Source organism: Silurus aristotelis (assembly GCF_946808225.1).
Source record: "Silurus aristotelis genome assembly, chromosome: 22".
NCBI lineage: Eukaryota > Metazoa > Chordata > Actinopteri > Siluriformes > Siluridae > Silurus > Silurus aristotelis.
Genome location: NC_139595.1, coordinates 18,724,249 through 18,747,656, shown reverse-complemented (window position 1 = coordinate 18,747,656; position 23,408 = coordinate 18,724,249). Strand labels below are relative to the sequence as shown.

At 40.6% G+C, this 23,408-nt stretch overlaps 2 protein-coding genes across 3 annotated transcripts in view; both read left to right on the top strand.

The window, feature by feature from the left end:
* xkr4 (XK related 4) overlaps nt 1-16,854 on the top strand; it is a 39,394-nt gene extending 22,540 nt beyond the window's left edge. The window contains exons 2-3 of the mRNA XM_083525793.1: nt 4,483-4,682; nt 15,708-16,854. Of these exons, the coding sequence (XP_083381919.1) occupies nt 4,483-4,682; nt 15,708-16,666 (1,159 nt within the window). The 3' untranslated portion in view covers nt 16,667-16,854. The remainder of the gene's footprint in view (nt 1-4,482; nt 4,683-15,707) is intronic.
* Nucleotides 16,855-16,995: 141 nt separating this feature from the next.
* On the top strand, nt 16,996-19,808 carry LOC310717759 (uncharacterized protein). Of its 2 annotated transcripts, none has more exons than XM_083526208.1 (2): nt 16,996-18,466; nt 18,547-19,808. In XM_083526208.1, exon 1 carries the CDS (start codon nt 17,980-17,982, stop codon nt 18,370-18,372), a length of 393 nt encoding a protein of 130 aa, XP_083382334.1. In that variant the 5' UTR covers nt 16,996-17,979; the 3' UTR covers nt 18,373-18,466; nt 18,547-19,808. The 2 variants fall into 2 exon arrangements, with proteins under 2 accessions (XP_083382334.1, XP_083382335.1); XM_083526209.1 differs by having other exon boundaries at nt 16,996-18,345; nt 18,436-19,421.
* The last annotated feature ends 3,600 nt before the right edge of the window (nt 19,809-23,408 follow it).

Sequence of the window (23,408 nt, the reverse complement as noted above, 5' to 3'; positions counted from 1 at the left end):
CAGCCAGCAGAGTGTGTGTGTGTGTGTGTGATGACTGTTAGCGCTGACGGCTTCGGAGCTAAACGAGGCAGTGATGAAGACGGGGCAGACAGCGCAGAGAATGCGAACTGAAGTCATGGCAATGTCACTTGGATGAATTGTGTCTCGAAGACAACGCGTGTGCCAGCAAGCCTGAAACCTGACCAAGATATTTCAACAGTGCAATGTGTATACACTCACACACACACACACACACACACACACACACACACACACACACACACACACACAAACACACACTCAAATTCAGCCATGTTAGATGTATACTTCAGAACATGTTTGTGGTGTTCCCCCCTTCGGACACACACCTCTGTGCTTTAGTCCCTTCAGACTTCTATTAAAACACTGTGTGTGTGTGTGTGTGTGTGTGTGTGTGTGTGTGTGTGTGTGTGTGTGTGTGTGTGTGTTACTTCACACACATACACTGAGAAGGTCCACACATAAAAAAAACCCTCCTTACTGTAACCCACGTAGAGACTTCAGACTGGAAGCAACCAGGAGTCTGGTGTCCCATGAGACTTCCATCTAATGTCATTGTGAGCAAGAATGATGTAACGAAGCTCGAGTTACAAACAAGGAACGCCTTTATTAACCATAAACATCATGAACATCAGCCGTTTAAAGTCCGGTTTATAATTTCTAAGCTCTAAAGTACGCTATGTGAGCAAAAGTTTGTGGACACCTCACCATAACTTTGGTATGTGCTTCCTTTTCAACATCCAGTTCCACATTTAGTCTCCATTTGCTCTTATAATAAACTCGTCTTATGGGAAGATGCTCCACTAGATGTTTGTGGAAGAAGCACATATGGCTGGGAAAGTCAGGTGTCCAAATACTTCTGTTGTTACATTGTATTAAAGGCAGGTCGGAACCAAACTAATTATTGTGTGAGGGAAAAAAAAGTCAAGCTCTCACCTATGTCTCTAGCTGAGAAGAACTGGAGTGATGAAAATCTTTCGTTTTAAGGCCACGCCCACTTCATTTTTTGGTAGGATTTCTTGTCCAGGTGAAAAAAACTTATTTTTTAACGAATAAACTGCAGAAAGCACTTTGTGAGTTCAGTGTGTTTGTGTGTGTGTGTGTGTGTGTGTGTGTGTGTGTGTGTGTGTGTGTGTGTGTGTGTGTGTGTGTGTGTCGTGTCACACAGGTTCCTCTGTGACGAGTTGCAAAAAGTGTTAAGCCAAAGATTTATGAATTAGAATTTTTGCAATTTTACAGGAGCTAGCTACTTCTTTCTGAACATCCCATTCCACATTGAGTCTCCATTTGCTGTTAAAATAACCTCCATTCTTCTGGGTAGATGTTCCACTAGATTTTGTGGAGATTTGTTCATCCACAAGGGTGTTAGTAAAGTCAGGTACTGATGTAGGTGAGGTCTGGGGTGCAGTCAGTGTTCACATTCATCCTCCATAGCAGGAGGTCTTCCGCATCTTCCAACCCATGGAAAGCTGGCTTTCTGCACAGGGGTATTGTCATGCTGGCACAGGTTTGGGTTGTCTAGTTCAAGTGAAGTAAAAATTTCATGCTTCCACATCTGAAGACATCTTACACAATTGTGTGTCTCCAGTTTGTGGTAACAGTTTGTGGAGGAACCACATATGGCTGGAAAGGTCAGGTGTCCCAATACTTTTTTAGATGGTTTATATGGTGTTGACAATTTGTCCCTAGAGGTTTATCCCGAATGAGTGATATATAATGAACATTATATGAACATCTTCATCTACTGACCAATAAGAATCCACTGATGTTGTGATCAAAAGTTCTAAATTTTATCTCGTGTGAAAGTATTATATAAAACATTCTTTGTTTTTCATAACAGATAGAAAAAAAGTGTGGTACCACAGACTCTGCCTTTTGGTTCCTACTGTAAGAAAGTGTGTGTGTGCGTGTGTGTGTGTGTGTGTGTGTGTGTGTGTGTGTGTGCGCACGCCCTTGCTTCTGTTTGCCCATCAGGGATCGGGATCTGTTTTTGGCAGACGCAGTAGTAAAGCCAGAAGCACTTCAGATATGGAAAGAGTCCTAAAAGTCGTAAAGCTTCCTGCCTGGCGGGTCGTTGAGGCGCTAACCACCTTATCCCGCCTTTCAGGCAGCAGCTGAGCACTCGGTACTGAAGATCCTCAATCTGGCACAGAGTGAGACAATGCAGAAATATCTCAAATTGTTGTGAGAGTGCTGTAAGAGTGCTGTGAGTGTTGTGTGAGTGTTGTGAGAGAGTGTGAGCATGCCGTGAGTGTTGTGTGAGTGCTGTGAGTGTTGTGTGAGTGTTGTGAGAGAATGTGAGCATGCCGTGAGTGTTGTGAGAGTGCTGTGAGTGTTGTGTGGGTGTTGTGAGAGTGCTGTGAGAGAATCTGAGAGTGTTGTGAGAGAATGTGAGAGTGCTGTGAGTATTGTGAGAGTGCTGTGAGAGAATGTGAGAGAATGTAAGAGTTGTGAGAGAATGTGAGAGAATGTAAGAGTTGTGAGAGAATGTGAGAGAATGTGAAAGTTGTGAGAGAATGTGAGAGTGTTGTGAGTCTTGTGAGAGAATGTGAGAGTGCTGTGAGTATTGTGAGAGTGCTGTGAGAGAATGTGAGAGAATGTAAGAGTTGTGAGAGAATGTGAGAGTTGTGAGAGAATGTGAGAGAATGTGAAAGTTGTGAGAGAATGTGAGAGTGTTGTGAGTGTTGTGAGAGAATGTGAGAGTGCTGTGAGTATTGTGAGAGTGCTGTGAGAGAATGTGAGAGTGCTCTGAGTATTGTGAGAGTGCTGTGAGAGAATGTGAGAGAATGTAAGAGTTGTGAGAGAATGTGAGAGAATGTGAGATTTGTGAGAGAATGTGAGAGAATGTGAAAGTTGTGAGAGAATGTGAGAGAATGTGAAAGTTGTGAGAGAATGTGAGAGTGCTGTGAGTATTGTGGGAGTGCTTTGAGAGAATGTGAGAGAATGTAAGAGTTGTGAGAGAATGTGAGAGAATGTGAGATTTGTGAGAGAATGTGAGAGAATGTGAGAGTTGTGAGAGAATGTGAGAGAATGTGAAAGTTGTGAGAGAATGTGAGAGTGTTGTGAGTCTTGTGAGAGAATGTGAGAGTGCTGTGAGTATTGTGAGAGTGCTGTGAGAGAATGTGAGAGAATGTAAGAGTTGTGAGAGAATGTGAGAGAATGTGAAAGTTGTGAGAGAATGTGAGAGTGTTGTGAGTGTTGTGAGAGAATGTGAGAGTGCTGTAAGTATTGTGAGAGTGCTGTGAGAGAATGTGAGAGTGCTCTGAGTATTGTGAGAGTGCTGTGAGAGAATGTGAGAGAATGTAAGAGTTGTGAGAGAATGTGAGAGAATGTGAGATTTGTGAGAGAATGTGAGAGAATGTGAAAGTTGTGAGAGAATGTGAGAGTGCTGTGAGTATTGTGGGAGTGCTTTGAGAGAATGTGAGAGAATGTAAGAGTTGTGAGAGAATGTGAGAGAATGTGAGATTTGTGAGAGAATGTGAGAGAATGTGAAAGTTGTGAGAGAATGTGAGAGTGTTGTGAGAGAATGTGAGAGCATTATGAAAGTAGCACTCAAGTATTAAACACCTAAAACAGGTATTAATATAAACAGTTATTAAATGTAAACATTTATTCAGATAAAATTGCTGAAGATTTAGAAAATTCAATACATTAAAAATATTTGTTTCATGATATGAAAAACTGATAAATTGATATCAAAGGTGCACAAAGATGACTGTTTAGAAAGACAAAGACTAACTTGTGGAAAGAACCTGACAAGTTTAAAATCATAATCATCAAACACACACACACACACACACACACACACACACACACACACACACACACACACACACACACACACACACGTGCACACATGCACACATGCACACATGCGCACACTTATACACCTATACATATTCTTATCCACAGCAGGAACCAGGTGCGAGTGCTGCCACACCTCACATCAGTTCCTCATCTTTCATGTGTTGTGGCTCACTGGTAAAGATCTCCCCTGCTTCATGCCTCACCTGCTTTTTTCCCCTCTACTGTTTACTAGACTGGCAGTAGGTAAGTGGTGTGAATACTTTGGGATGCTGATGTTAGGGGTTTAAAGCCTCACATACACCAGTATTTATCTGTTTGTTGTTTGTTGTTTGTTGTACAGGTGATGTTGGAGCCTGAAGCTCTGGCTGGTTGTGGATGTGTGTCTTTAAGGGCATTGAATTTTAATCACATGTGGAAATCCTCTGGGAGCTGTTGTCATAGTTGTTCTTTGAGTCAGGTTGAAGTTTAAATGAGTTCCATCTTCTGAAGAGCAACAGAAAATGTTTGTCATCGTGCTACACTGCAGAATATTTGACATTTGCATTCTATAATTTACATTTGTAAGATTTTTAACTTGTAATAATAATCGAACCAATAAGACAGCAAAGGTTTTTTAATGACTTTATCTGATTTGAAAATGTCCTCTGTGCTCCTCAGGTATTTCCACACCATCTACTTGGGTATCCGGAGCAGACACAGCAGCGAGAACGACCGCTGGAGGTTCTACTGGAGGATGGTGTACGAGTACGCGGACGTCAGCATGCTCCACCTGCTCGCTACCTTCCTGGAGAGCGCACCTCAGCTGGTCCTGCAGCTCTGCATCATCATTCAGACTCACAAGCTTCAGGCCGTGCAAGGTAATCAGATAAATATCATAATAAAGCCTAATTATCAGCTAGTGAAAGCTTATGAAGCCTAATGAAGGCCAATAAACAGCTAGTAAAGCCAAGTGAAGCCTAATGAACAACAAATTCCATCGAAAATTTAGAAAAAAAAAACAGTACTTTCAGTATAGTTTCAGTAAAGACAATTTTTTCATTTTTTAACGAAAATATATTTAAAATATGTTTTTATTTTGTTATTAGCAACAAAAAACATTTATTATTCATCTTCACTCACCAATAAATCTTAGACAGGAAGCTGTTGATTAGATGCTAACAAACTTGATTGGGAAAAATTGGGAAATTAGGTAAAAAAAAAAAATCATCATATATCAAATAAGAGTAAATGTTGTAGCTACAAAAATACTAGATGGACGAAAGTATTGACACCACTGACTTTTCCATATATCTTATCTGGTTCTTCTCTGAACTGTTAAATGGGAACACTGACTGCACCCAAGGCCTCCTGACCTACATCAATACATGACTTTACTAACATCCTTGTGGCTGAATGAATCTCCACAAATCTCCATAAAAAGCAAGTGGATCTATCTATCTTTCCAGAAGAGTGGAGCCTATTATAACTGTAAATGGAATTTGGAATGGGATTTTCAAAAAGAAGCACAAACCAACCTTATGGTCAGGTGTCCACAAACATTTGCTCATACAGTAAGTATTTTTGAAAAAATTCAGCGAAAAAAATCTTATTTGAAAGTCTTAAAATATTTCCCAAAAAGTTTTTTTAAACAAAAGAAGAGGATTTGAGGCCTGATATAAGGCTTTAAGGCTTGATATAAATGTAGGAGTATTTTTGTACGAGAATGCGAGTGTTTGCACTTTTACTCGGGTCTCAGTGTGGAACACAAGCCTGTGGGTGGATCAGCGCCTCTCATTTACTCCTCAGTGTGTCTCGTTTTCCAAAAGAAATAAAAAGCTGAAGTAGAAGCAGTTACTTGTTTCAGGAGATTTATCAGAATGTCGCAGTTTTTTGGGACTGAAAATAGAGGCGTAGAGTCTCACGTATCGGTCGCACGAGCGACGCTGATTTATCGTATACCATAATCACCATACATGATCACCTATAACCATTATTTTAAAGGTCCTCGCTACAGGAGAAGCGTGTTTAGATTGCAATTATTGTATGAGCTACGAGATATTAAGATTTGTTGATGACTACACGTGAACGTATCAGTTATTGTTTAATTATCTTCAGGTTTATGTGAAATCTGAACAGAAAATAGACGGACAGCCGCTGATACAAGTTCTGTTTTCTTTTCTGTCAGTGATTTCAGTTATTTTAGAAAATTTTGTTGTAGTTTTTATAAATTTTTATATCTATGTTTAGTGAATATTCTCTTATTATAGCAATGAATTCTTTAAACTTAAAGTTTTTATTATTTATTTAAAAAAAAATCCTGTCTATCAGTTGCTCTCTGTTGATGTTTTTTTGCTATCTGCCTCTGTATTACTATTTTTGTCCCTCTCTCTCTCTCTCTCTCTCTCTCTCTCTCTCTCTCTCTCTCTCTCTCTCTCTCTCTCTCTCTCTCTCTCTCTCTCTATCTATCTATGTACCATTGTATTTCTATTCATCTCTCTCTCTCTCTCTCTCTCTCTCTCTCTCTCTCTCTCTCTCTCTCTCTCTCTCTCTGTTACATGTCCAAACCTGTTCATCTTCAGAGCCTTTTATTTGAAATCGTGTTATTTTTCAATTCGACCACAGTATTGGAGAACATGGGCTTCGCTGTGACTTGTGCGCAGTAGTGAGTTGTGTAATGTGTGTTATTTTATCTGTGACTTGTGCACAGTAGTGAGTTGTGTAGTGTGTGTTATTTTATCTGTGACTTGTGCGCAGTAGTGAGTTGTGTAATGTGTGTTATTTTATCTGTGACTTGTGCGCAGTAGTGAGTTGTGTAGTGTGTGTTATTTTATCTGTGACTTGTGCACAGTAGTGAGTTGTGTAGTGTGTGTTATTTTATCTGTGACTTGTGCGCAGTAGTGAGTTGTGTAGTGTGTTATTTTATCTGTGACTTGTGCGCAGTAGTGAGTTGTGTAGTGTGTTATTTTATCTGTGACTTGTGCGCAGTAGTGAGTTGTGTAATGTGTGTTATTTTATCTGTGACTTGTGCGCAGTAGTGAGTTGTGTAGTGTGTTATTTTATCTGTGACTTGTGTGCAGTAGTGAGTTGTGTAGTGTGTTATTTTATCTGTGACTTGTGCGCAGTAGTGAGTTGTGTAATGTGTGTTATTTTATCTGTGACTTGTGCGCAGTAGTGAGTTGTGTAGTGTGTTATTTTATCTGTGACTTGTGCGCAGTAGTGAGTTGTGTAATGTGTGTTATTTTATCTGTGACTTGTGCGCAGTAGTGAGTTGTGTAATGTGTGTTATTTTATCTGTGACTTGTGCGCAGTAGTGAGTTGTGTAGTGTGTTATTTTATCTGTGACTTGTGCGCAGTAGTGAGTTGTGTAGTGTGTGTTATTTTATCTGTGACTTGTGTGCAGTAGTGAGTTGTGTAGTGTGTTATTTTATCTGTGACTTGTGCGCAGTAGTGAGTTGTGTAGTGTGTGTTATTTTATCTGTGACTTGTGCGCAGTAGTGAGTTGTGTAGTGTGTGTTATTTTATCTGTGACTTGTGCGCAGTAGTGAGTTGTGTAGTGTGTTATTTTATCTGTGACCTTTGCGCAGTAGTGAGTTGTGTAATGTGTGTTATTTTATCTGTGACTTGTGCGCAGTAGTGAGTTGTGTAGTGTGTTATTTTATCTGTGACTTGTGCGCAGTAGTGAGTTGTGTAATGTGTGTTATTTTATCTGTGACTTGTGCGCAGTAGTGAGTTGTGTAATGTGGGTTATTTTATCTGTGACTTGTGCGCAGTAGTGAGTTGTGTAGTGTGTTATTTTATCTGTGACTTGTGCGCAGTAGTGAGTTGTGTAATGTGTGTTATTTTATCTGTGACTTGTGCACAGTAGTGAGTTGTGTAGTGTGTTATTTTATCTGTGACTTGTGCGCAGTAGTGAGTTGTGTAATGTGTGTTATTTTATCTGTGACTTGTGCGCAGTAGTGAGTTGTGTAGTGTGTTATTTTATCTGTGACTTGTGCGCAGTAGTGAGTTGTGTAATGTGTGTTATTTTATCTGTGACTTGTGCGCAGTAGTGAGTTGTGTAATGTGTGTTATTTTATCTGTGACTTGTGCACAGTAGTGAGTTGTGTAGTGTGTTATTTTATCTGTGACTTGTGCGCAGTAGTGAGTTGTGTAATGTGTGTTATTTTATCTGTGACTTGTGCGCAGTAGTGAGTTGTGTAATGTGTGTTATTTTATCTGTGACTTGTGCGCAGTAGTGAGTTGTGTAGTGTGTTATTTTATCTGTGACTTGTGCGCAGTAGTGAGTTGTGTAATGTGTGTTATTTTATCTGTGACTTGTGCGCAGTAGTGAGTTGTGTAATGTGTGTTATTTTATCTGTGACTTGTGCGCAGTACTGAGTTGTGTAGTGTGTTATTTTATCTGTGACTTGTGCGCAGTAGTGAGTTGTGTAATGTGTGTTATTTTATCTGTGACTTGTGCGCAGTAGTGAGTTGTGTAGTGTGTTATTTTATCTGTGACTTGTGCGCAGTAGTGAGTTGTGTAATGTGTGTTATTTTATCTGTGACTTGTGCGCAGTAGTGAGTTGTGTAGTGTGTTATTTTATCTGTGACTTGTGCGCAGTAGTGAGTTGTGTAATGTGTGTTATTTTATCTGTGACTTGTGCGCAGTAGTGGGTTGTGTAATGTGTGTTATTTTATCTGTGACTTGTGCGCAGTAGTGAGTTGTGTAATGTGTGTTATTTTATCTGTGACTTGTGCGCAGTAGTGAGTTGTGTAATGTGTGTTATTTTATCTGTGACTTGTGCGCAGTAGTGAGTTGTGTAGTGTGTTATTTTATCTGTGACTTGTGCGCAGTAGTGAGTTGTGTAATGTGTGTTATTTTATCTGGGACTTGTGCGCAGTAGTGAGTTGTGTAATGTGTGTTATTTTATCTGTGACTTGTGCGCAGTAGTGAGTTGTGTAATGTGTGTTATTTTATCTGTGACTTGTGCGCAGTAGTGAGTTGTGTAATGTGTGTTATAGCAGAGCAGATGTAGCTTTATGTATGTAGGATATTAATGATTAATAGGGTGAGGGATTGCACACACACACACACACACACACACACAAACACACACTCATGAGGTGGGTATCCCTTAGAAACAGTGGTGGACAGTAAGAAAGTAAATATAATTCGTTACTGTACTTTAGTAGTTTTTTGCGTATCTGTACTTTACTGATGTATTTCCATTTGTGGACACTTTCACTTTGACATTACTGCATTTCAGTACTTTTAAAAAGGAGACGAAAAAAGGTCTAAAGCCTCAGGAGCCCAATTTAGAAAAAAGAGGAAAGTAGTAGGGAGGAAATGTGCAGAAGATGAAGGTGTGTTTGCGGCTCTATCACTCATCTCGTTATGAGGGTAGTAAAGGATAATGCATTTAATGAAACAGGTTAATAACTGTTATATCACTTCGGTTATGCTGTTGCCTGCTGTGCTTTTACTCATAGAGACACGATATTTCTTTTAGCTGCATAACATTATAATTTATAGTGTGTAGTTTATCATACTGTGTGTAGCAACAAGTTCCAGCCTCGTCTAGTCGGATTGTAGTTAAACAGCACTTATTGATTTATTACGCTTAATTGGGGTGATGTCATAAAGGAAGATAAACTGAGTTCAGTAAAGAAGAATCTACTGTGCAGCTTAAAATCCTCATTTAAAAGAGATTTAAGGATATAGATGTTGTATTTGTTATTTGTATTTGTATTGTATGTATGTATTATTTGTATTTTGATAAATTGGGGACAATCACGTGTATTTGTGCAATGAATACATTTAGGGTGATATTTATACAGGAAATGGAAGCTCTCAGAAATGTGTAGCTAAAGCAAAGATGAGCTTTTCAAAGCTGAAACTAATCAATGTGGGAGATGTTTGGGTGATGGCGTGGTTCACCCAGGGCTTAATTCAAGCTAGAAACACCATCGTCGCTTGGTGGTATCTACTCCTACACACCCTCACCAACATACAGTTCAGCGTCAAAAACGTTTGTACTTTTAATGAAAGATTAAAGGGCGCACTTTTACTTTTACTGGAGTCATATTTTTACTCAACTTTTACTCAACTACATGGTTTGAGTACTTCATCCACCACTGCATAGAAGTTACAATATACCCATAGGATATATGGAGTCTGTATTGTTCTAGTGAAGGGGGCGTGGCCTATGTATTTATCAGTCCCAATGAAGGAGGTGTGGTTTGTTTGTTTATCAGTAAAGAGAAGGCAATATGGGATGGGCTATATATATTTCTTTACTTGTACCTGTGGCGTGTGTTTTTCTGATTAGCGCACTGAACCGAGCCTCTTATTGATTTAGATCTGCCGTCAGAAAGCTCCATGTTCGTGTTGTGCATTAAAAAGTCCTGCTCCGATCCAAAGAAGGAGAAGATCCATGCTACACACCGTGTGTAAAGTGTAATATACTCTGCGATGCCCGGTGAGGTCTGAGCACAACAGACCACGTATATTCATTTGTTTTGGCTTTGAAACCTCGAGACAGTTTAAGGAAACAAATGATCCTATATGACGGGGAAACGGATCAGTGCACGTAGATCCATTATCCAGTCAAATCGCATTGTCTTGTGAGGTTAAGCCATAAAATTACACCTTTTAGAAGTCTATAATTAATTTCAAATTATAATTTTTTTTTCATTCTCAGAATAATAATTATTTGAAATACTAAAAGAGTATTAGTCAGTGCTTGTTTGTATTTAGATTGGCCTCTTGTCAGTCATTTTATAGACACGCCCCTGAAGACTTTTCACATCCTCACATCACATATGTAGGCAGAAGTGTACCTGTTAATCATACTCGAGTCAAAGTACAGATACCTTACTGCAAAACATACTGAAGGTTTAAACCCTTTTTAATAGAACTTGAGTAAAAGTCTTTGAGGATCTGATTTGAACAGTACTTAAGTATTTGGCTCGTATTGAACACAGACTCAAAGATGCACTTTCGTTAGTAAAAAGCTGAAAACCTTGATTTGTGAGGTTTTATTTCTTAAAATACAAATCAAATTGTACACCTTATTAACACTCCATTAACTAAAGATTAGTAAAGCTATCTTAAAAAAAAACGTATCTTTAGGTAACGAATAAAATGACAGGATCATGTCACAAAGAAGAAGAACTATTAGATGCTTATTGGCCTTCACATCGCATTTAGTACCTTCCATACCCTGTAGTTGGTGAGACGCCTCGTCTGCAGAATAAATAAACCATGGGAGCCTGTTTCTGTTTCTGCCACATAGAAAACGTTTGCCTAATTCCGAATTTACTTCTCGCAATTCCGACTTTATTTCTCGCAATTCTGTTTTTTGAGCCAGTCAGGGTAATGCTCCCCCTCTGTAATGCTAGACATCTTTACACATTGAAAATAAAATAGGCTACAATTAATAAATCGATCTGTGAAAGTGATAGCTCAAGCTAACTCTCGATTGTTAGAAAAGAATTCAGAAATAAAGTCGGAATTGCAAGAAAAATGAGAAATTGTACGAAAAATTGTCAGAATTGCGACAAATAAAATTGGAGTTGCGAGAAATAAAGCCGGAATTGTAAGAAATGAAAGTCCAAATAAAATCGCACTTAGGCATGTGTTGGAAACGGCCTTCTATAAATTGTTAACGCTCATTGTCAATTAAGATGTAGTGGAATAAAAAGTATATGCATTGAATCATTAATGTAGTTGAGTAGAGAGTAAAAGTTGCTTCTATCTTTGAGAGTAAAACAGGAAAATGCTTAAGTACAGTAATGAAGTGCATTTACTCAAATACTTTACACAGCTGTATGTGGGTCTGTAACTCAGCTCTAGAAATCTGAAAGTGATGCCATGACAGTAACTTCTAATCCAAACTAATGGAATGAAGTTTGTGGGCGGAGCTTTGTGTACGTGTGAGAAAATTGGGGTATAAGTAAAATAAGCAAATATTCTAAAAGAACATCAGTGTAAAGCAAAGCGCTAGAAACTCGATGTTGATTTTTTTTTTTCCATAAACATACAAAATGTCAGGGGCGATTCTGTAAAACACACTGACTAAAATAATGATCTGCATCAGAGATCCATCACTGAGGTGGGAGATTCCTTTTTAATTCCTCATGAAGAGGTTCATCAGAAGACATTGCGGTGAGGTTTCGCTCACACACACACACACACACACACACACACACACACACACACACACACACACACACACTCCTCCCTCCGTGCCTGTCCTGAATTACCGCAGCCTCCATGAGGAGACGGTAGCATTACGTCACCTCCCTGACTCGGGCCTCGGTTCCCGTGGCGACCGTCTCCTCAGGATGTGCTGCATGCGCACGAAAGTGGAAAGGATGAAGGAGGGAGGGAGGGAAAGAGGGAGGAAGGGTGAAAGACGTAAAAGAGGAGAAGAAGAAGTAGAAGAAGAAGAACAAGGAGAGCGTCTGCAGGCTTCGCAGGGAAGCACAGGGAAGAGAAATTACAGCCTGGCCTTTGCCCGTTAATTATCCCACTTCACAAAGTAGTCATTAAACCACGTTGGGTTTCCTAATGGGCTGGATTTAATCTAAGTGGGTTAAATATATAAATAAGGCATAAAAAATAAGCTCTGCGAACCGAACAATTTGTAAATATACCCTGGCTTGAGTACAGGCTGAATCACACACACACATATTTAATAACTCAGTGTAGGTATAAAAAGCTGCAGATTGAGGACCTGGGCTGATTTCTTCGTTATGTCGTATATCCGATATGTTTTCTCCAAATATCCGATCCACTTGATTGTTTTCTGGGATTAAACTCTGCCATTGCTATTAATATAAAGATACAGTATACAGGGTTTCACCGGAGTCTTCAAAAGTCTACCATTCATAAATCTAAATTTTAGGCCTTAAAAAGTCTTAAATTTTGCTGTACGTCTTAAATCATTTTAAACATGTCTGATTTTGGCGATGTCCATGTAACGCTCACTGAAATGATCCCGAAGCACTTTGGAATGTTTTTGTTTGTTTTTGCCGTGTAGTTTTTGTCTTTGCTGGTCCAAATATAATTTCGCTGTATTACGACTACAAATGATACCAACAGCCAATCAGCTTTCTGATTGTACCACAGAAGTAAATCAGATTTAAATAATCAGCGATGGTGAAGTGCAAGTTTAGCCATACACGGCTTAAAAATGATATATTTAGGGCTAACATCAAGCACAAACTTCACAGTAACTCCTATTTACACACCTTTCTGTACCAGCATGGCCTGTGGTGTGTTAATGAAGTCCTAATGTGCAGTAATTAACACTTTCCCGTTCGCTCGGATTGGCCTGGGAGAATGTTCCAATCCCAGATCGTGGTGGTTGATGGAGGCTGGATGGATTTCTGTCTGGATGGGATGCTCCTGGTGCTGCCGCTGTGACATGAAGGTGCCTTTCCGAACTGAGTCGTTGTGCGGAGTGTAATGTGAGACGTTACTTCTCACACTGTTTGTAGCAGTGGACTTGAATTGACGAGATCTATGTCTGGCTGCATGTCTCTTTCGTCTGCCCTCTCATTGACGTTTTTATCTTCCCGCTGTGTCTGCATTGCCGGATTTCAGGAAAGGATGAATGAAAGTCACGGCACTGGCGTCTGCTGATTGTCTCCTGATTGCTCTCTGTTCAGCCATCCAGATCTGTTTAATCGTCCTCGGATGGCTCGACTTCCTGAACATGTTTTAGTTCATAAAATAAAGATAGAAGATGAAGATTTAAGGAGGTGTGGCCCTGGCGTATCGGTATGAGTAAGGAGGCGTGGCTTCTGTATTTATTAGATCCAGTGGAGTCACATCTTCTGTATTTCTCAGGAAAAGTAAAGGGGTGTGGCTTGTCAGAAATGACTAGAAGATCGTTTTCTAGCACGCAGGTTTTATTTACACCCAAACTCAAAACTAAATCTACAGAACATCCACTGCTGAATTGATTGAAGTGCCTCAAAGCGAGCTTGTACAGAAGCTTTCCTACCCAAATCGAAATACAGTGCATGTTAAACTTACTTCTGAAGATGTCAACTATTCGAGAGCGTGTTGATTTATCAGTATGTTATTTGTATGGCACAGAAATATACGCAAGGGTTGTAAATGTTGTGTAAAATGTAGAATATCGACGCTTATGTCGTATTAATGGAAAGAGTGCTAACGATGTTAACGATGTCTGGTTTTCTGTTAGCATGAAAACTTGAGATGTGGTTTCATTTTGTTGTATTAGCATGGAAAGAGAAAACAGAGGTGAGGGACCAGTAATGTAGCTATAAAAAGTAAATGCGTGTTCTGGTGCAATAAGGAAACAGAATCGTCTGCAAACCATCACACAAAAACTCACCAAGGAGTCTTTCATTCCGTAATGAATCGTTTTTCTTTGTACGTCTGTTCTCCATGTTCTACTTCTTTCTCTCCATCCTCATCACTATGAAGCTCTTAGTAACCATGGTACCCTTCTCCTCATCAAAATCTGGAGTCTCTCTCTCTCTGTCTCTTTCCCTGCTATAAACTTGAGCTCCTCAGGCTTCGAGTCTTTACTGTTCAGACTCCATCAGGTAGAATTTTCTCCTCTAATCCTCTGCCTCTGTCGTCCCCGAGCCGCCACGCAGTTAGCATCGCGCTCAGACATCACAGAGCCAATCTATGATCGTAAATAAAACATTTCTCTGAGGAGACCCGACGGCGCTAACGATGTTCAACGCGCCTCATGATTCATTCTCCACATTTCACTTCCAATTTCGTTTGAAGCCTGCGTGGGATTTTGTAATTCCACACAATCGCTATACGAAGCAGGATGAATGAAGCACACTTATGGCCCTTTTATTAGCTTGTACTTTTTTTATTAGCGCCCGTGTACTCAGGAGCCATGCGCGCTCAAAGATGTCATAAAGAATAAACGTATTTGTGGGACGGATCTGCCGCCGGTTCCTCTCATGGAGTATATTCGCATCACATATTCAAACCGATCAACTTTATATCATCTAGATTAGTTCTTCTGGTAGATTGATTTAAAGGAAATGCTAAGCTGTCTAAAGTATGTTGTTTGTGATGCTAGCATAATGATTCTTACTTAAGATAGCATTATAGCAGATAGCAAGGTTGGATTGTGGTATGTTTTTAAACATCTCATTCCACATTTAATCCTCATTTCCTATAATGAGCTTCATTCTTCTGAGAAGATGTTCCACTAGATTTTGTAGAGATTTGTGTGAGATTCATTTAGATACATGTGTGTCAGTAACTGAGCGTCAGGTACTGATGTAGATGAAGTGAGGAGGCCTGTGGTGTTGTTTTAAAGAGGTTCGATAGGGTCCATCTTCATGAAACTGACTTTGTGAACAGGTTTGGCATATGACAGTATGTATATAATGTATGTGAAATGCATCATCCTCATGCTATACTATATTATAGCAACCCATATATTTTTAATGAAATTGTTTTAGCTTCCTCACAGTGGTTCTGTTGCAGTGTTAGCATTGTTCAGTGAATCCCAGCAGCCCAGTTGTCGATGTACTACTAAGCTAATCGACAAAAATGCGCTAATGGTGTAAATGAAGAAGCAAGAGTCGTAGGGGTCAGTTTGCATAACGCGAAAGAGACTGCGTTGTTATTAGCTATGCTAATAATATTGTGTAATACTGCTGATTATTAAGAGCTTTATTAATTTAAGAACTTCATTAATCCTGAGGGAAAAGTTTTTGCCAAAGACTGCTTCAGAGTACAAGAAACAAAAACCAGTGGTGGACATCAGACACTGACAAAAATAAAAATTTTTGTTTCTTGTATTATACAGCAGTCTCTGGCAAAAGGATCGTATTACTCAGCAGTATTACACAGTATTATTCATTTGATTGTATTTCCTTCTAACAGCGTATATTCTCTGGTTCGGTTTCAGGAATGACTGCCGCTGCCTCTCTGGTGTCCTTGGCTTGGGCTCTGGCGTCCTACCAGAAAGCGTTACGGGATTCACGCGACGACAAGAAGCCCGTCAGCTACCTGGCAGTCATCATCCAGTTCTGCTGGCACTTTTTCACCATCGCGGCACGCGTGGTGACCTTCGCCCTGTTCGCCTCCGTGTTTCAGCTCTACTTCGGGATTTTCATCGTGCTGCACTGGTGCATCATGACCTTTTGGATCGTGCACTGCGAGACCGAGTTCTGCGTCACCAAGTGGGAGGAGATCGTCTTTGACATGGTGGTGGGGATCATCTACATCTTCAGCTGGTTCAACGTCAAGGAAGGACACACGCGCTGCCGCCTGTTCATCTACTACTTGGTGATCTTGTTGGAAAACGCGGCGCTCAGCACGCTGTGGTACCTGTACCGCTCGCCGCTGGGCACCGACGCTTTCGCCGTTCCTGCCCTGTGTGTGATCTTCTCGAGCTTCTTCACCGGAATCGTCTTCATGCTTATGTACTACACTTTCTTCCATCCTAACGGGCCTCGGTTTGGACGCTCGGCCAGCCTGAGCCAGCTGGATGATACCAACGTCACAAGCGGCTTCTCCATGGCGACAGAAGGAGCCACCAATTCCCTTCGCTCTAACAGGGGCGGCACGCTGGCAAGGGACGCTGACCGCGACGCCAAGTACGCCGAACGGGACGGATGCGCTCCTGTTTTTCAGGTCCGTCCCACAGCACCGTCCACGCCGTCCTCCCGGACCCTTCGCGTGGACGAAACTGTCATCAGAATAGACGTATGCAGGAACCGATACCCTGCCTGGGAAAGGCACGTGCTGGACCGCGGCATACGTAGAGCCATCTTGGCTATTGCTAACTCGCCGACGCCACCTCGACTGCAGTACAAGGATGACATGCTCGTCCAGGAGCGGCTGGAGTACGAGACCACGTTGTAGCTCACCCACTTTTCCAACGCCTTTGCGCATGGAAACTTGTAGGTTATCATCCATTAACAGCAGGACTGTGGCAATAACATGCGAGACTGTCAAGCATTTAGCCATGACGTTGATTGTCATGGATTGCAAAAAAAAAAAAAAGGCAAAAAAAAACCTTAAAAAAAAGAAAATTTCAAAAACAAAGAAAATAGGCGCAACATGTTCACTGGTGTATGGATTGGTGGTGTTTTTTTTATTATTATTATTTTGATTCCATTCAGGTTTTTCCCTCATTTTCTTTTAATCAGGGAATTTTTTTTTCACCAAATCTGCAAAACACTACAGCCAGTTCATGAGCCTATTCTGTAAAGCCTCCTTTTTTTGGTCAACAAAATATATTTAGTGTCGTTCAGGCCTTTAAATCTGCCATAAAGCGTTCCTCGTTCATGAAGTCCTGACGTAGCGACGTTGTCGGTCGTGTTGGACGAAAGAACGAGCAGGCGACCCAGTCTTGTGCTGAAAAAAACTGGTGGAGACAAAAAGAAACTCACCAGGGTGAAGGGTGTTGAAACCCACGAGTCGTCCGACATCAGCAAAACTCTCGCAGTGCCAAAAAATTACAAATAAATGTACAAAAAAAATTTATCATCCAGATCCATGTTGGACTCCATAGTGGACATGGTGGACCTGGAGTCTCTGCCAGTAAGTGTACATAAAAAAAGAAACAAAACACAGGGCAGCATTTCAATCGTCTACTTGAATATTGTATAACAAGAAAAAAAAGAAAGAAAAAAAAACACGTGAATGAAAGACTGGGACGGACCCGGGCTCAAACACACAACTTCTCTCCTGGAGAAGGAACCAGGCCAAGAACACACTTCCTGGCAGCTCGGCTCAAATGGATCACTCAAGAATGGCTTACTTACCGACACACACACACACACACACACACACACACACACACACACACACACACACATGTATGAACTGAAAGACACATACAACATACACACATTCAATCTACAGCAGCCGCACATCCATCAGAGCTGGGATGGATTCCTCCTCTTCCTCCTCCTCTAATAGATTAAAGATACAGTGTTCTCCTTGACTCTGTGTGAACTCGAACAAGTGTTTTACGATTCCTTGAGTGTGTGTGTGTGTGTGTGTGTGTGTGTGTGTGTGTGTGTGTGTGTGTGTGTGTGTGTATTCGTGCAGCAGTACCAGACACGGCTGTCCACAAATACAACACTGTATCTTTAAATCTGCCAAACATCTCATCTGTATATGAGGGGGGAAAAATATATATCTGGACTTTTTCAGTTGCAAAGTGCTTCATGGTGTCTTTTTATAGGAGGTCAGATGCCGGCGAGGACGTACTCTGTGGGGTCGACAGGGTGTGTGAGGAGGATGAGGAGCATGAGGAGATTAGAGAGCATAAGGAGTGTTGGGAGGATGAGGAGTGTGAGAAGGATGAGGAGCATGAGGAGGATAAGGAGCATGAAGAGGGTAAAGAGCATGAGGAGGGTGAAGAGCGTGAAGAGGATGAGGAGCGTAAGGAGGATGAGGAACATGAGGTGGATGAGCAAGATGAGGAGTGTAAGGAGGATGAGCAGGATGAGGAAGGTGAGAAGCGAAAGGAGGGTGAGGAGCATGAGAAGCGTAAGAAGGATGAGGAGTGTGTGAAGGGTGAGGAGCATGAGGTGGATGAGGAGTGTGAGGAGCATTAAGAGGATGAGGAGTGTGAGGAGGATGAGGAGGGTAAAGAGTACGAGGAGCGTGAGGAGGATGAGGAGTGTGAGGAGCATTAGGAGGATGAGGAGTGTGAGGAGGATGAGTAGCATAAAGAGGGTAAAGAGTACGAGGAGCATGAGGAGGATGAGGAGCGTCAGGACCATGAGGAGGATGAGGAGCATGAGGAGGGTAAAGAGTATGAGGAGCATGAGGAGGGTAAAGAGTATGAGGAGCATGAGGAGGATGAGGAGCGTGAGGAGGGTAAAGAGTATTAGGAGCATGAGGAGGGTAAAGAGTATGAGGAGTGTAAGGAGGATAAGGAGCATGAGGAGGGTGAGGAATGTGAGAAGCATGAGCAGTGTGACAAAGCACAAGACTTGAGCACAGACAAAACGGTTCCTTTATTGAAATGGTAAAAGTCTGAAGTTCTCGTTGTGATCCTTCGTTGTTAGATTCGGTTAAAACAAGTTCCTTGACATCATTTCTCTTTTTATTTAGATCAGGATTTTGACCTGTGCTCGGTTAAGGCTTGACATTTTGACCTGCACAATGCTTCACTGTATGCCATTAATTACTTAAGGTGACTATGGGAGCACATTCGATACAATTTATCAGAACGTAGAAGTTTGAAGTCCACTCACATGTTTTAAATGAAATTAAGCTGTAAATCCGAATCCTTGTCTTCTAGTCAGGATCAGTTCCTTTTTCTCAACAATTAGCATTTCATAGCATCGTATATGAGCAGGACCTTAATCCAAGTAAGACACAATACAACTACCTGAAGAATTCTGAGCATGTGAACGTATTTTCCCAAGGAAGCACAGATCCACCTAAACCTTTCCCAAGAAAACGTTCTGAAGCTGATTTAGATCTAATGTTATGTACTGAAGTGTCCGTGTGTGTGTGTGCACGCGCAAGTGTGTGTTCCAATGTACTTCATTATGAAACCTTCACCATTTCTGTTTGTCAACTAGGGTTGCAAAATTCTGGGATTTTTCAAAACTGGAAACTTTCCATGGCAATTTACTGGAAATATTGAGAATTTACTAAATGGCAAATATAACAGGAAACTTGAATTTGGTAAAAAAAAAAAATATATAAATTTTGGGATAATTCTGGGAAGAACAACCAGATTTGATGCAGTTTCAGTGGAATTTTTACCTGCACATTCATCAGTCACATGCACACAGCACACTTACTGCAGGGTTACTGAGGCCACGCCCCCTACAGGCACTGTACATTCCTCGATCACATATAACACACATCATTTCCTCAATCCTGCACATGAAATAACGTCAGAAAACGTCCAGCTTGATGAGTTTTCACAAAAATTGCATAAATTTTACATAAAACGTCATTGTGCTGTGTGTAAGCTGTTGTGCAACAAAATGATATTACCAAAGTCAAAAATGTCTTTTTTTTTTTTTTTAATGTTTATATTTATTTTCGAATATGAAACAGTTTATATACATTTCCCCAAATTCCATATGAGTTCCCATTAATTTCTTGTAAGTTTTCAACTTGGAATATTTTCAAATTTCCTCAGCTGAAGTTCCCATGGAAAGTTTTCAGACGTTTTCCTCCCCTTTGCCACGGAAACTGTTTTCTCAAAGATGTTGATGTTCACTTTGCTCGTCCTGAAGCTTCAGGAGCTCCCTGACTTCTTCCTGGTGGCACTGTTTGCATTTCACTCTCATCCGTCGTGTCCTCATAAACACCTTTTCTACAATGTAGTTACATTCCAAATACGTTTGCGTACAAAACCAGAATTTTCCAGTGTAGACCAGAAAAAGACGAGTGATGGAGGTACAAAAAAACAGTAAGAACAACTCGGATTGAAGTTCTGGCTGATATCAAGCGTGCTGTTTTCTCCTAAACTATTGATATTCAATAACTTCTTCAAACACCTACTGAATGTCCCTCTGTTTGCACTCGATTTCTTGGATTAGATTTCTTTCTGCATATGAAACCTGGGGCGTTTGTGATCTATATAAAATGAAGATGTAGCGATATTTTGGCTGCTCACGTTGGATTGGTTCCAATCGGATTTGGCATTGATCCCTGAACCCCTGGTGTATTTTATGCTCTCGACACATGTGATGTGTTTAGAGCTCAAAGATCTCCCTGATCTTTTTTCACAACTTGGCAAGGGCTGCTGTAAAGACGGCTGCATCGGGCGGCGGTGGATAGTGTGAGCTCTAATACTGATATTGTAGCATAGATTAGATTGGCGCAGTCATAACATTAGACTACAGTATGAGAGCCAGAAGATACATCCGTAATGAAGTTCTAGAATGATCCTGATGGAGAATTACAGGTTTGATGGACAGGCTTCTGATTTGCATTCCCAGCGTTTTGCAGGTCTTCTGGTAATCTGGTGGTCGGTGGTTCTGAAAAAGCTTTCATCCAAGAGTTTCTCTGCCCTGGTTCCTCTAGTGAAAGAGTTCCTGAGTTAATGAAATGGTACTATAGCAGCAGCTCCTACACAAAGGATTTGCTATTAAGAAGTTATGGTCGTCCATTTTGAAGGTCAGAACACTAGCTGGTGTTAACACAAAACAATTCCTAATGTTCTGAAGAAAACCAACAAGCTGAATGACAGAAATGAGTAGAACCTCTAAATGAACAAGTTAATGAGGATAATAATGCTGACAGGATTGGAGAAGGAGTGAGGTTGAAGTGAAGCTAAGGCAGAACTTAGAAAAAAAGACTTTTGACCTTTTTTGCCAAAAATTAAGTTTATCCAAGCACAGAAGACGGTATTTGTTGGAACACATGGTGATATCAAAAAGTTTGGAGACTTGATCTGTTTACAAGGAAGTACTTTATTTATCTACATTTCCACATTATCACCTTCAAAAGAATTCCCATGCACAGTAATAGAGCGCCCCCTGTGTTCTTCTGGAACATGTCCTGGAAGTCTTCTATTCTAAGTACCTTCTGCGATTAGTGCCAGATCCCCGCGATCGTGAAGACCTTCGAGCTGAATCTCGCGTAAGAGGGCGACATGCGCAGAAGCCAATACTGGCGAGTAGAGTGGGTGCAGAAGTGAAGATCATGTTGTGTCACGTGAGTGGAGAACTAGGTGATAGAACAGCACCAGTTGCATGGCTCCCAATGTACACGGGACGATATCTTTTGGCACACTGACACTTATGAAGGTCGGTGCTCCCTGTGACTGTGCGTACAGCCTTGTGCTGCCACCTGTTGGCGTGTTACAGAACTAGTCTCGAAACGTTTTGATACCAACCCATACTTGTTGAAAGAATTCCCTTGTAGTATGGCGATTCTTTGACTTTACTCATGTACACTCTTTAAGGAACTCTTTGGATGGCAAACCCTTCAGACTGTCAAGTTTTCTACATAAAACTCCCACTGATATTGGGTTCCACCAAGAACCTTCATGGGTTCCTCTCAAGCTCCAAACCCTTTAAGGTTGCTACAGTAGATGGGACTTTACTGATGCTTCAGTCAAGCTGGAAAACACTGGTAAAAATGTGTTACGGTTTGATACAATAATAATCACAAAAAACTCTTCAAATGTTCCCCAAATGTTCTTTTTGGATACTTCTGCTTCTTAATTTCCCAGAGAACCTTTGAAGAACTTTTTTTTTTTTATCTAAAAGTGTAGGCCTTGATTGTGTAAATGCATGGGTCCAGGTTATTGGTGAATTAATCATTTCTTCTTAATACCTAGAAGCTGATTTAGAAAACCGTCTTTGTACTTTGATTAAATAAAAAAAGAAATTCTTCAAAGATTCAACAAAGGGTTCTTGACCTCTTATTTAGAATTTGTTCTCATAGGGAACTTTTTTCTATGTAAGAGCGTATCTATATTGTAAAAGATATATATGTAGTTAACTCGAGATCATTACGCACTTCCTGGAGTGTCGTCGTGTTTGTGTTTAATTTAATACAATGACCATTAGATACCATTGCTGTCTCTGTGAAAAGAGTATAAATGGTAATAACCTACCTCAGGATGGTGTAGTAAACAGAGCACCTCCATCTGCAGGTCTGCTGGTGAATGGTGTTAGATGGTCCTTATAAGTTCTGTGGTGGAGTTGTTGAGGATGGATCTTAAGCCTGGATTCCTGCCAGAAGGAAATGACGTGGTTTTAATGAAGATGTGGCCAGGTGGTGGTTCTCCTGTTTACACCCAACTCACTAGAAAATCCGAGCTCAAAACCGGGACTTCAGACTACTTTAACACGCAAATGTAGGACAGTCAGGTAGATCACGTCGTTCGTTCTTTCATTGCTGCTTCATTCACTTTCATTTGCCTTAAATAATCCTTCAATAGCATAGTTTTTCCAACCACAAAAAAAAAAATCCGCATCATCAAACGATGTAAATTTTGTCTTTTTTTTATTTGTTTTATTCGAGTCCCTGTGCTTTGCACATGACAGAGCTGGTTTTGCCGTCTAACAATCAAAAGACATGAGGATCAACGTGAAAGCTTTGAATTGTCTAAAAGAGAACGTGTGATTATTCGGTTTTTTTTTCTTTCTTTCTTTGACTCAAAGATTCAGAAAAATCCTATTAACTAACACGTGTGGTCGTCCCTCACCGGTAGAATTAGATAATTAGATGAAAGCTGATTTCTATATATTTTGGTCTAATTAGAGGTTACCACCAGAGCACTTGGAATTAGTAAAAGCACAGTAGTTCGATGAACTTTGGCTAGACGTGTTTTCGAAGTCAATACGGTGTACAGTTTTTTTTTTTGTTTAGTTTTTATTTTGGAAGCTCGCAGGCAGCCGTGACCCTCGCAAGCGGCTGTTCAACTGTAAATAAATGTATGCAAATGTACGTTTAAAAAAAACAACATTCCTTTTTTTTAGTCCTGACCGTTAAAAAGGGTGTATGTTGACTAGAAGGTGACAACGAAAATGCTGAGAAAACGGCTTACGGTACGGCGTAATACAGATAAAAATTTTAACTAGTGTGGTGTACTTGACGTATTAAATGGGAAAAAAAAAAATGCAAAAAAGATTAAAAACCTGTTCATTATTGGTCTAAGTTGCATAGT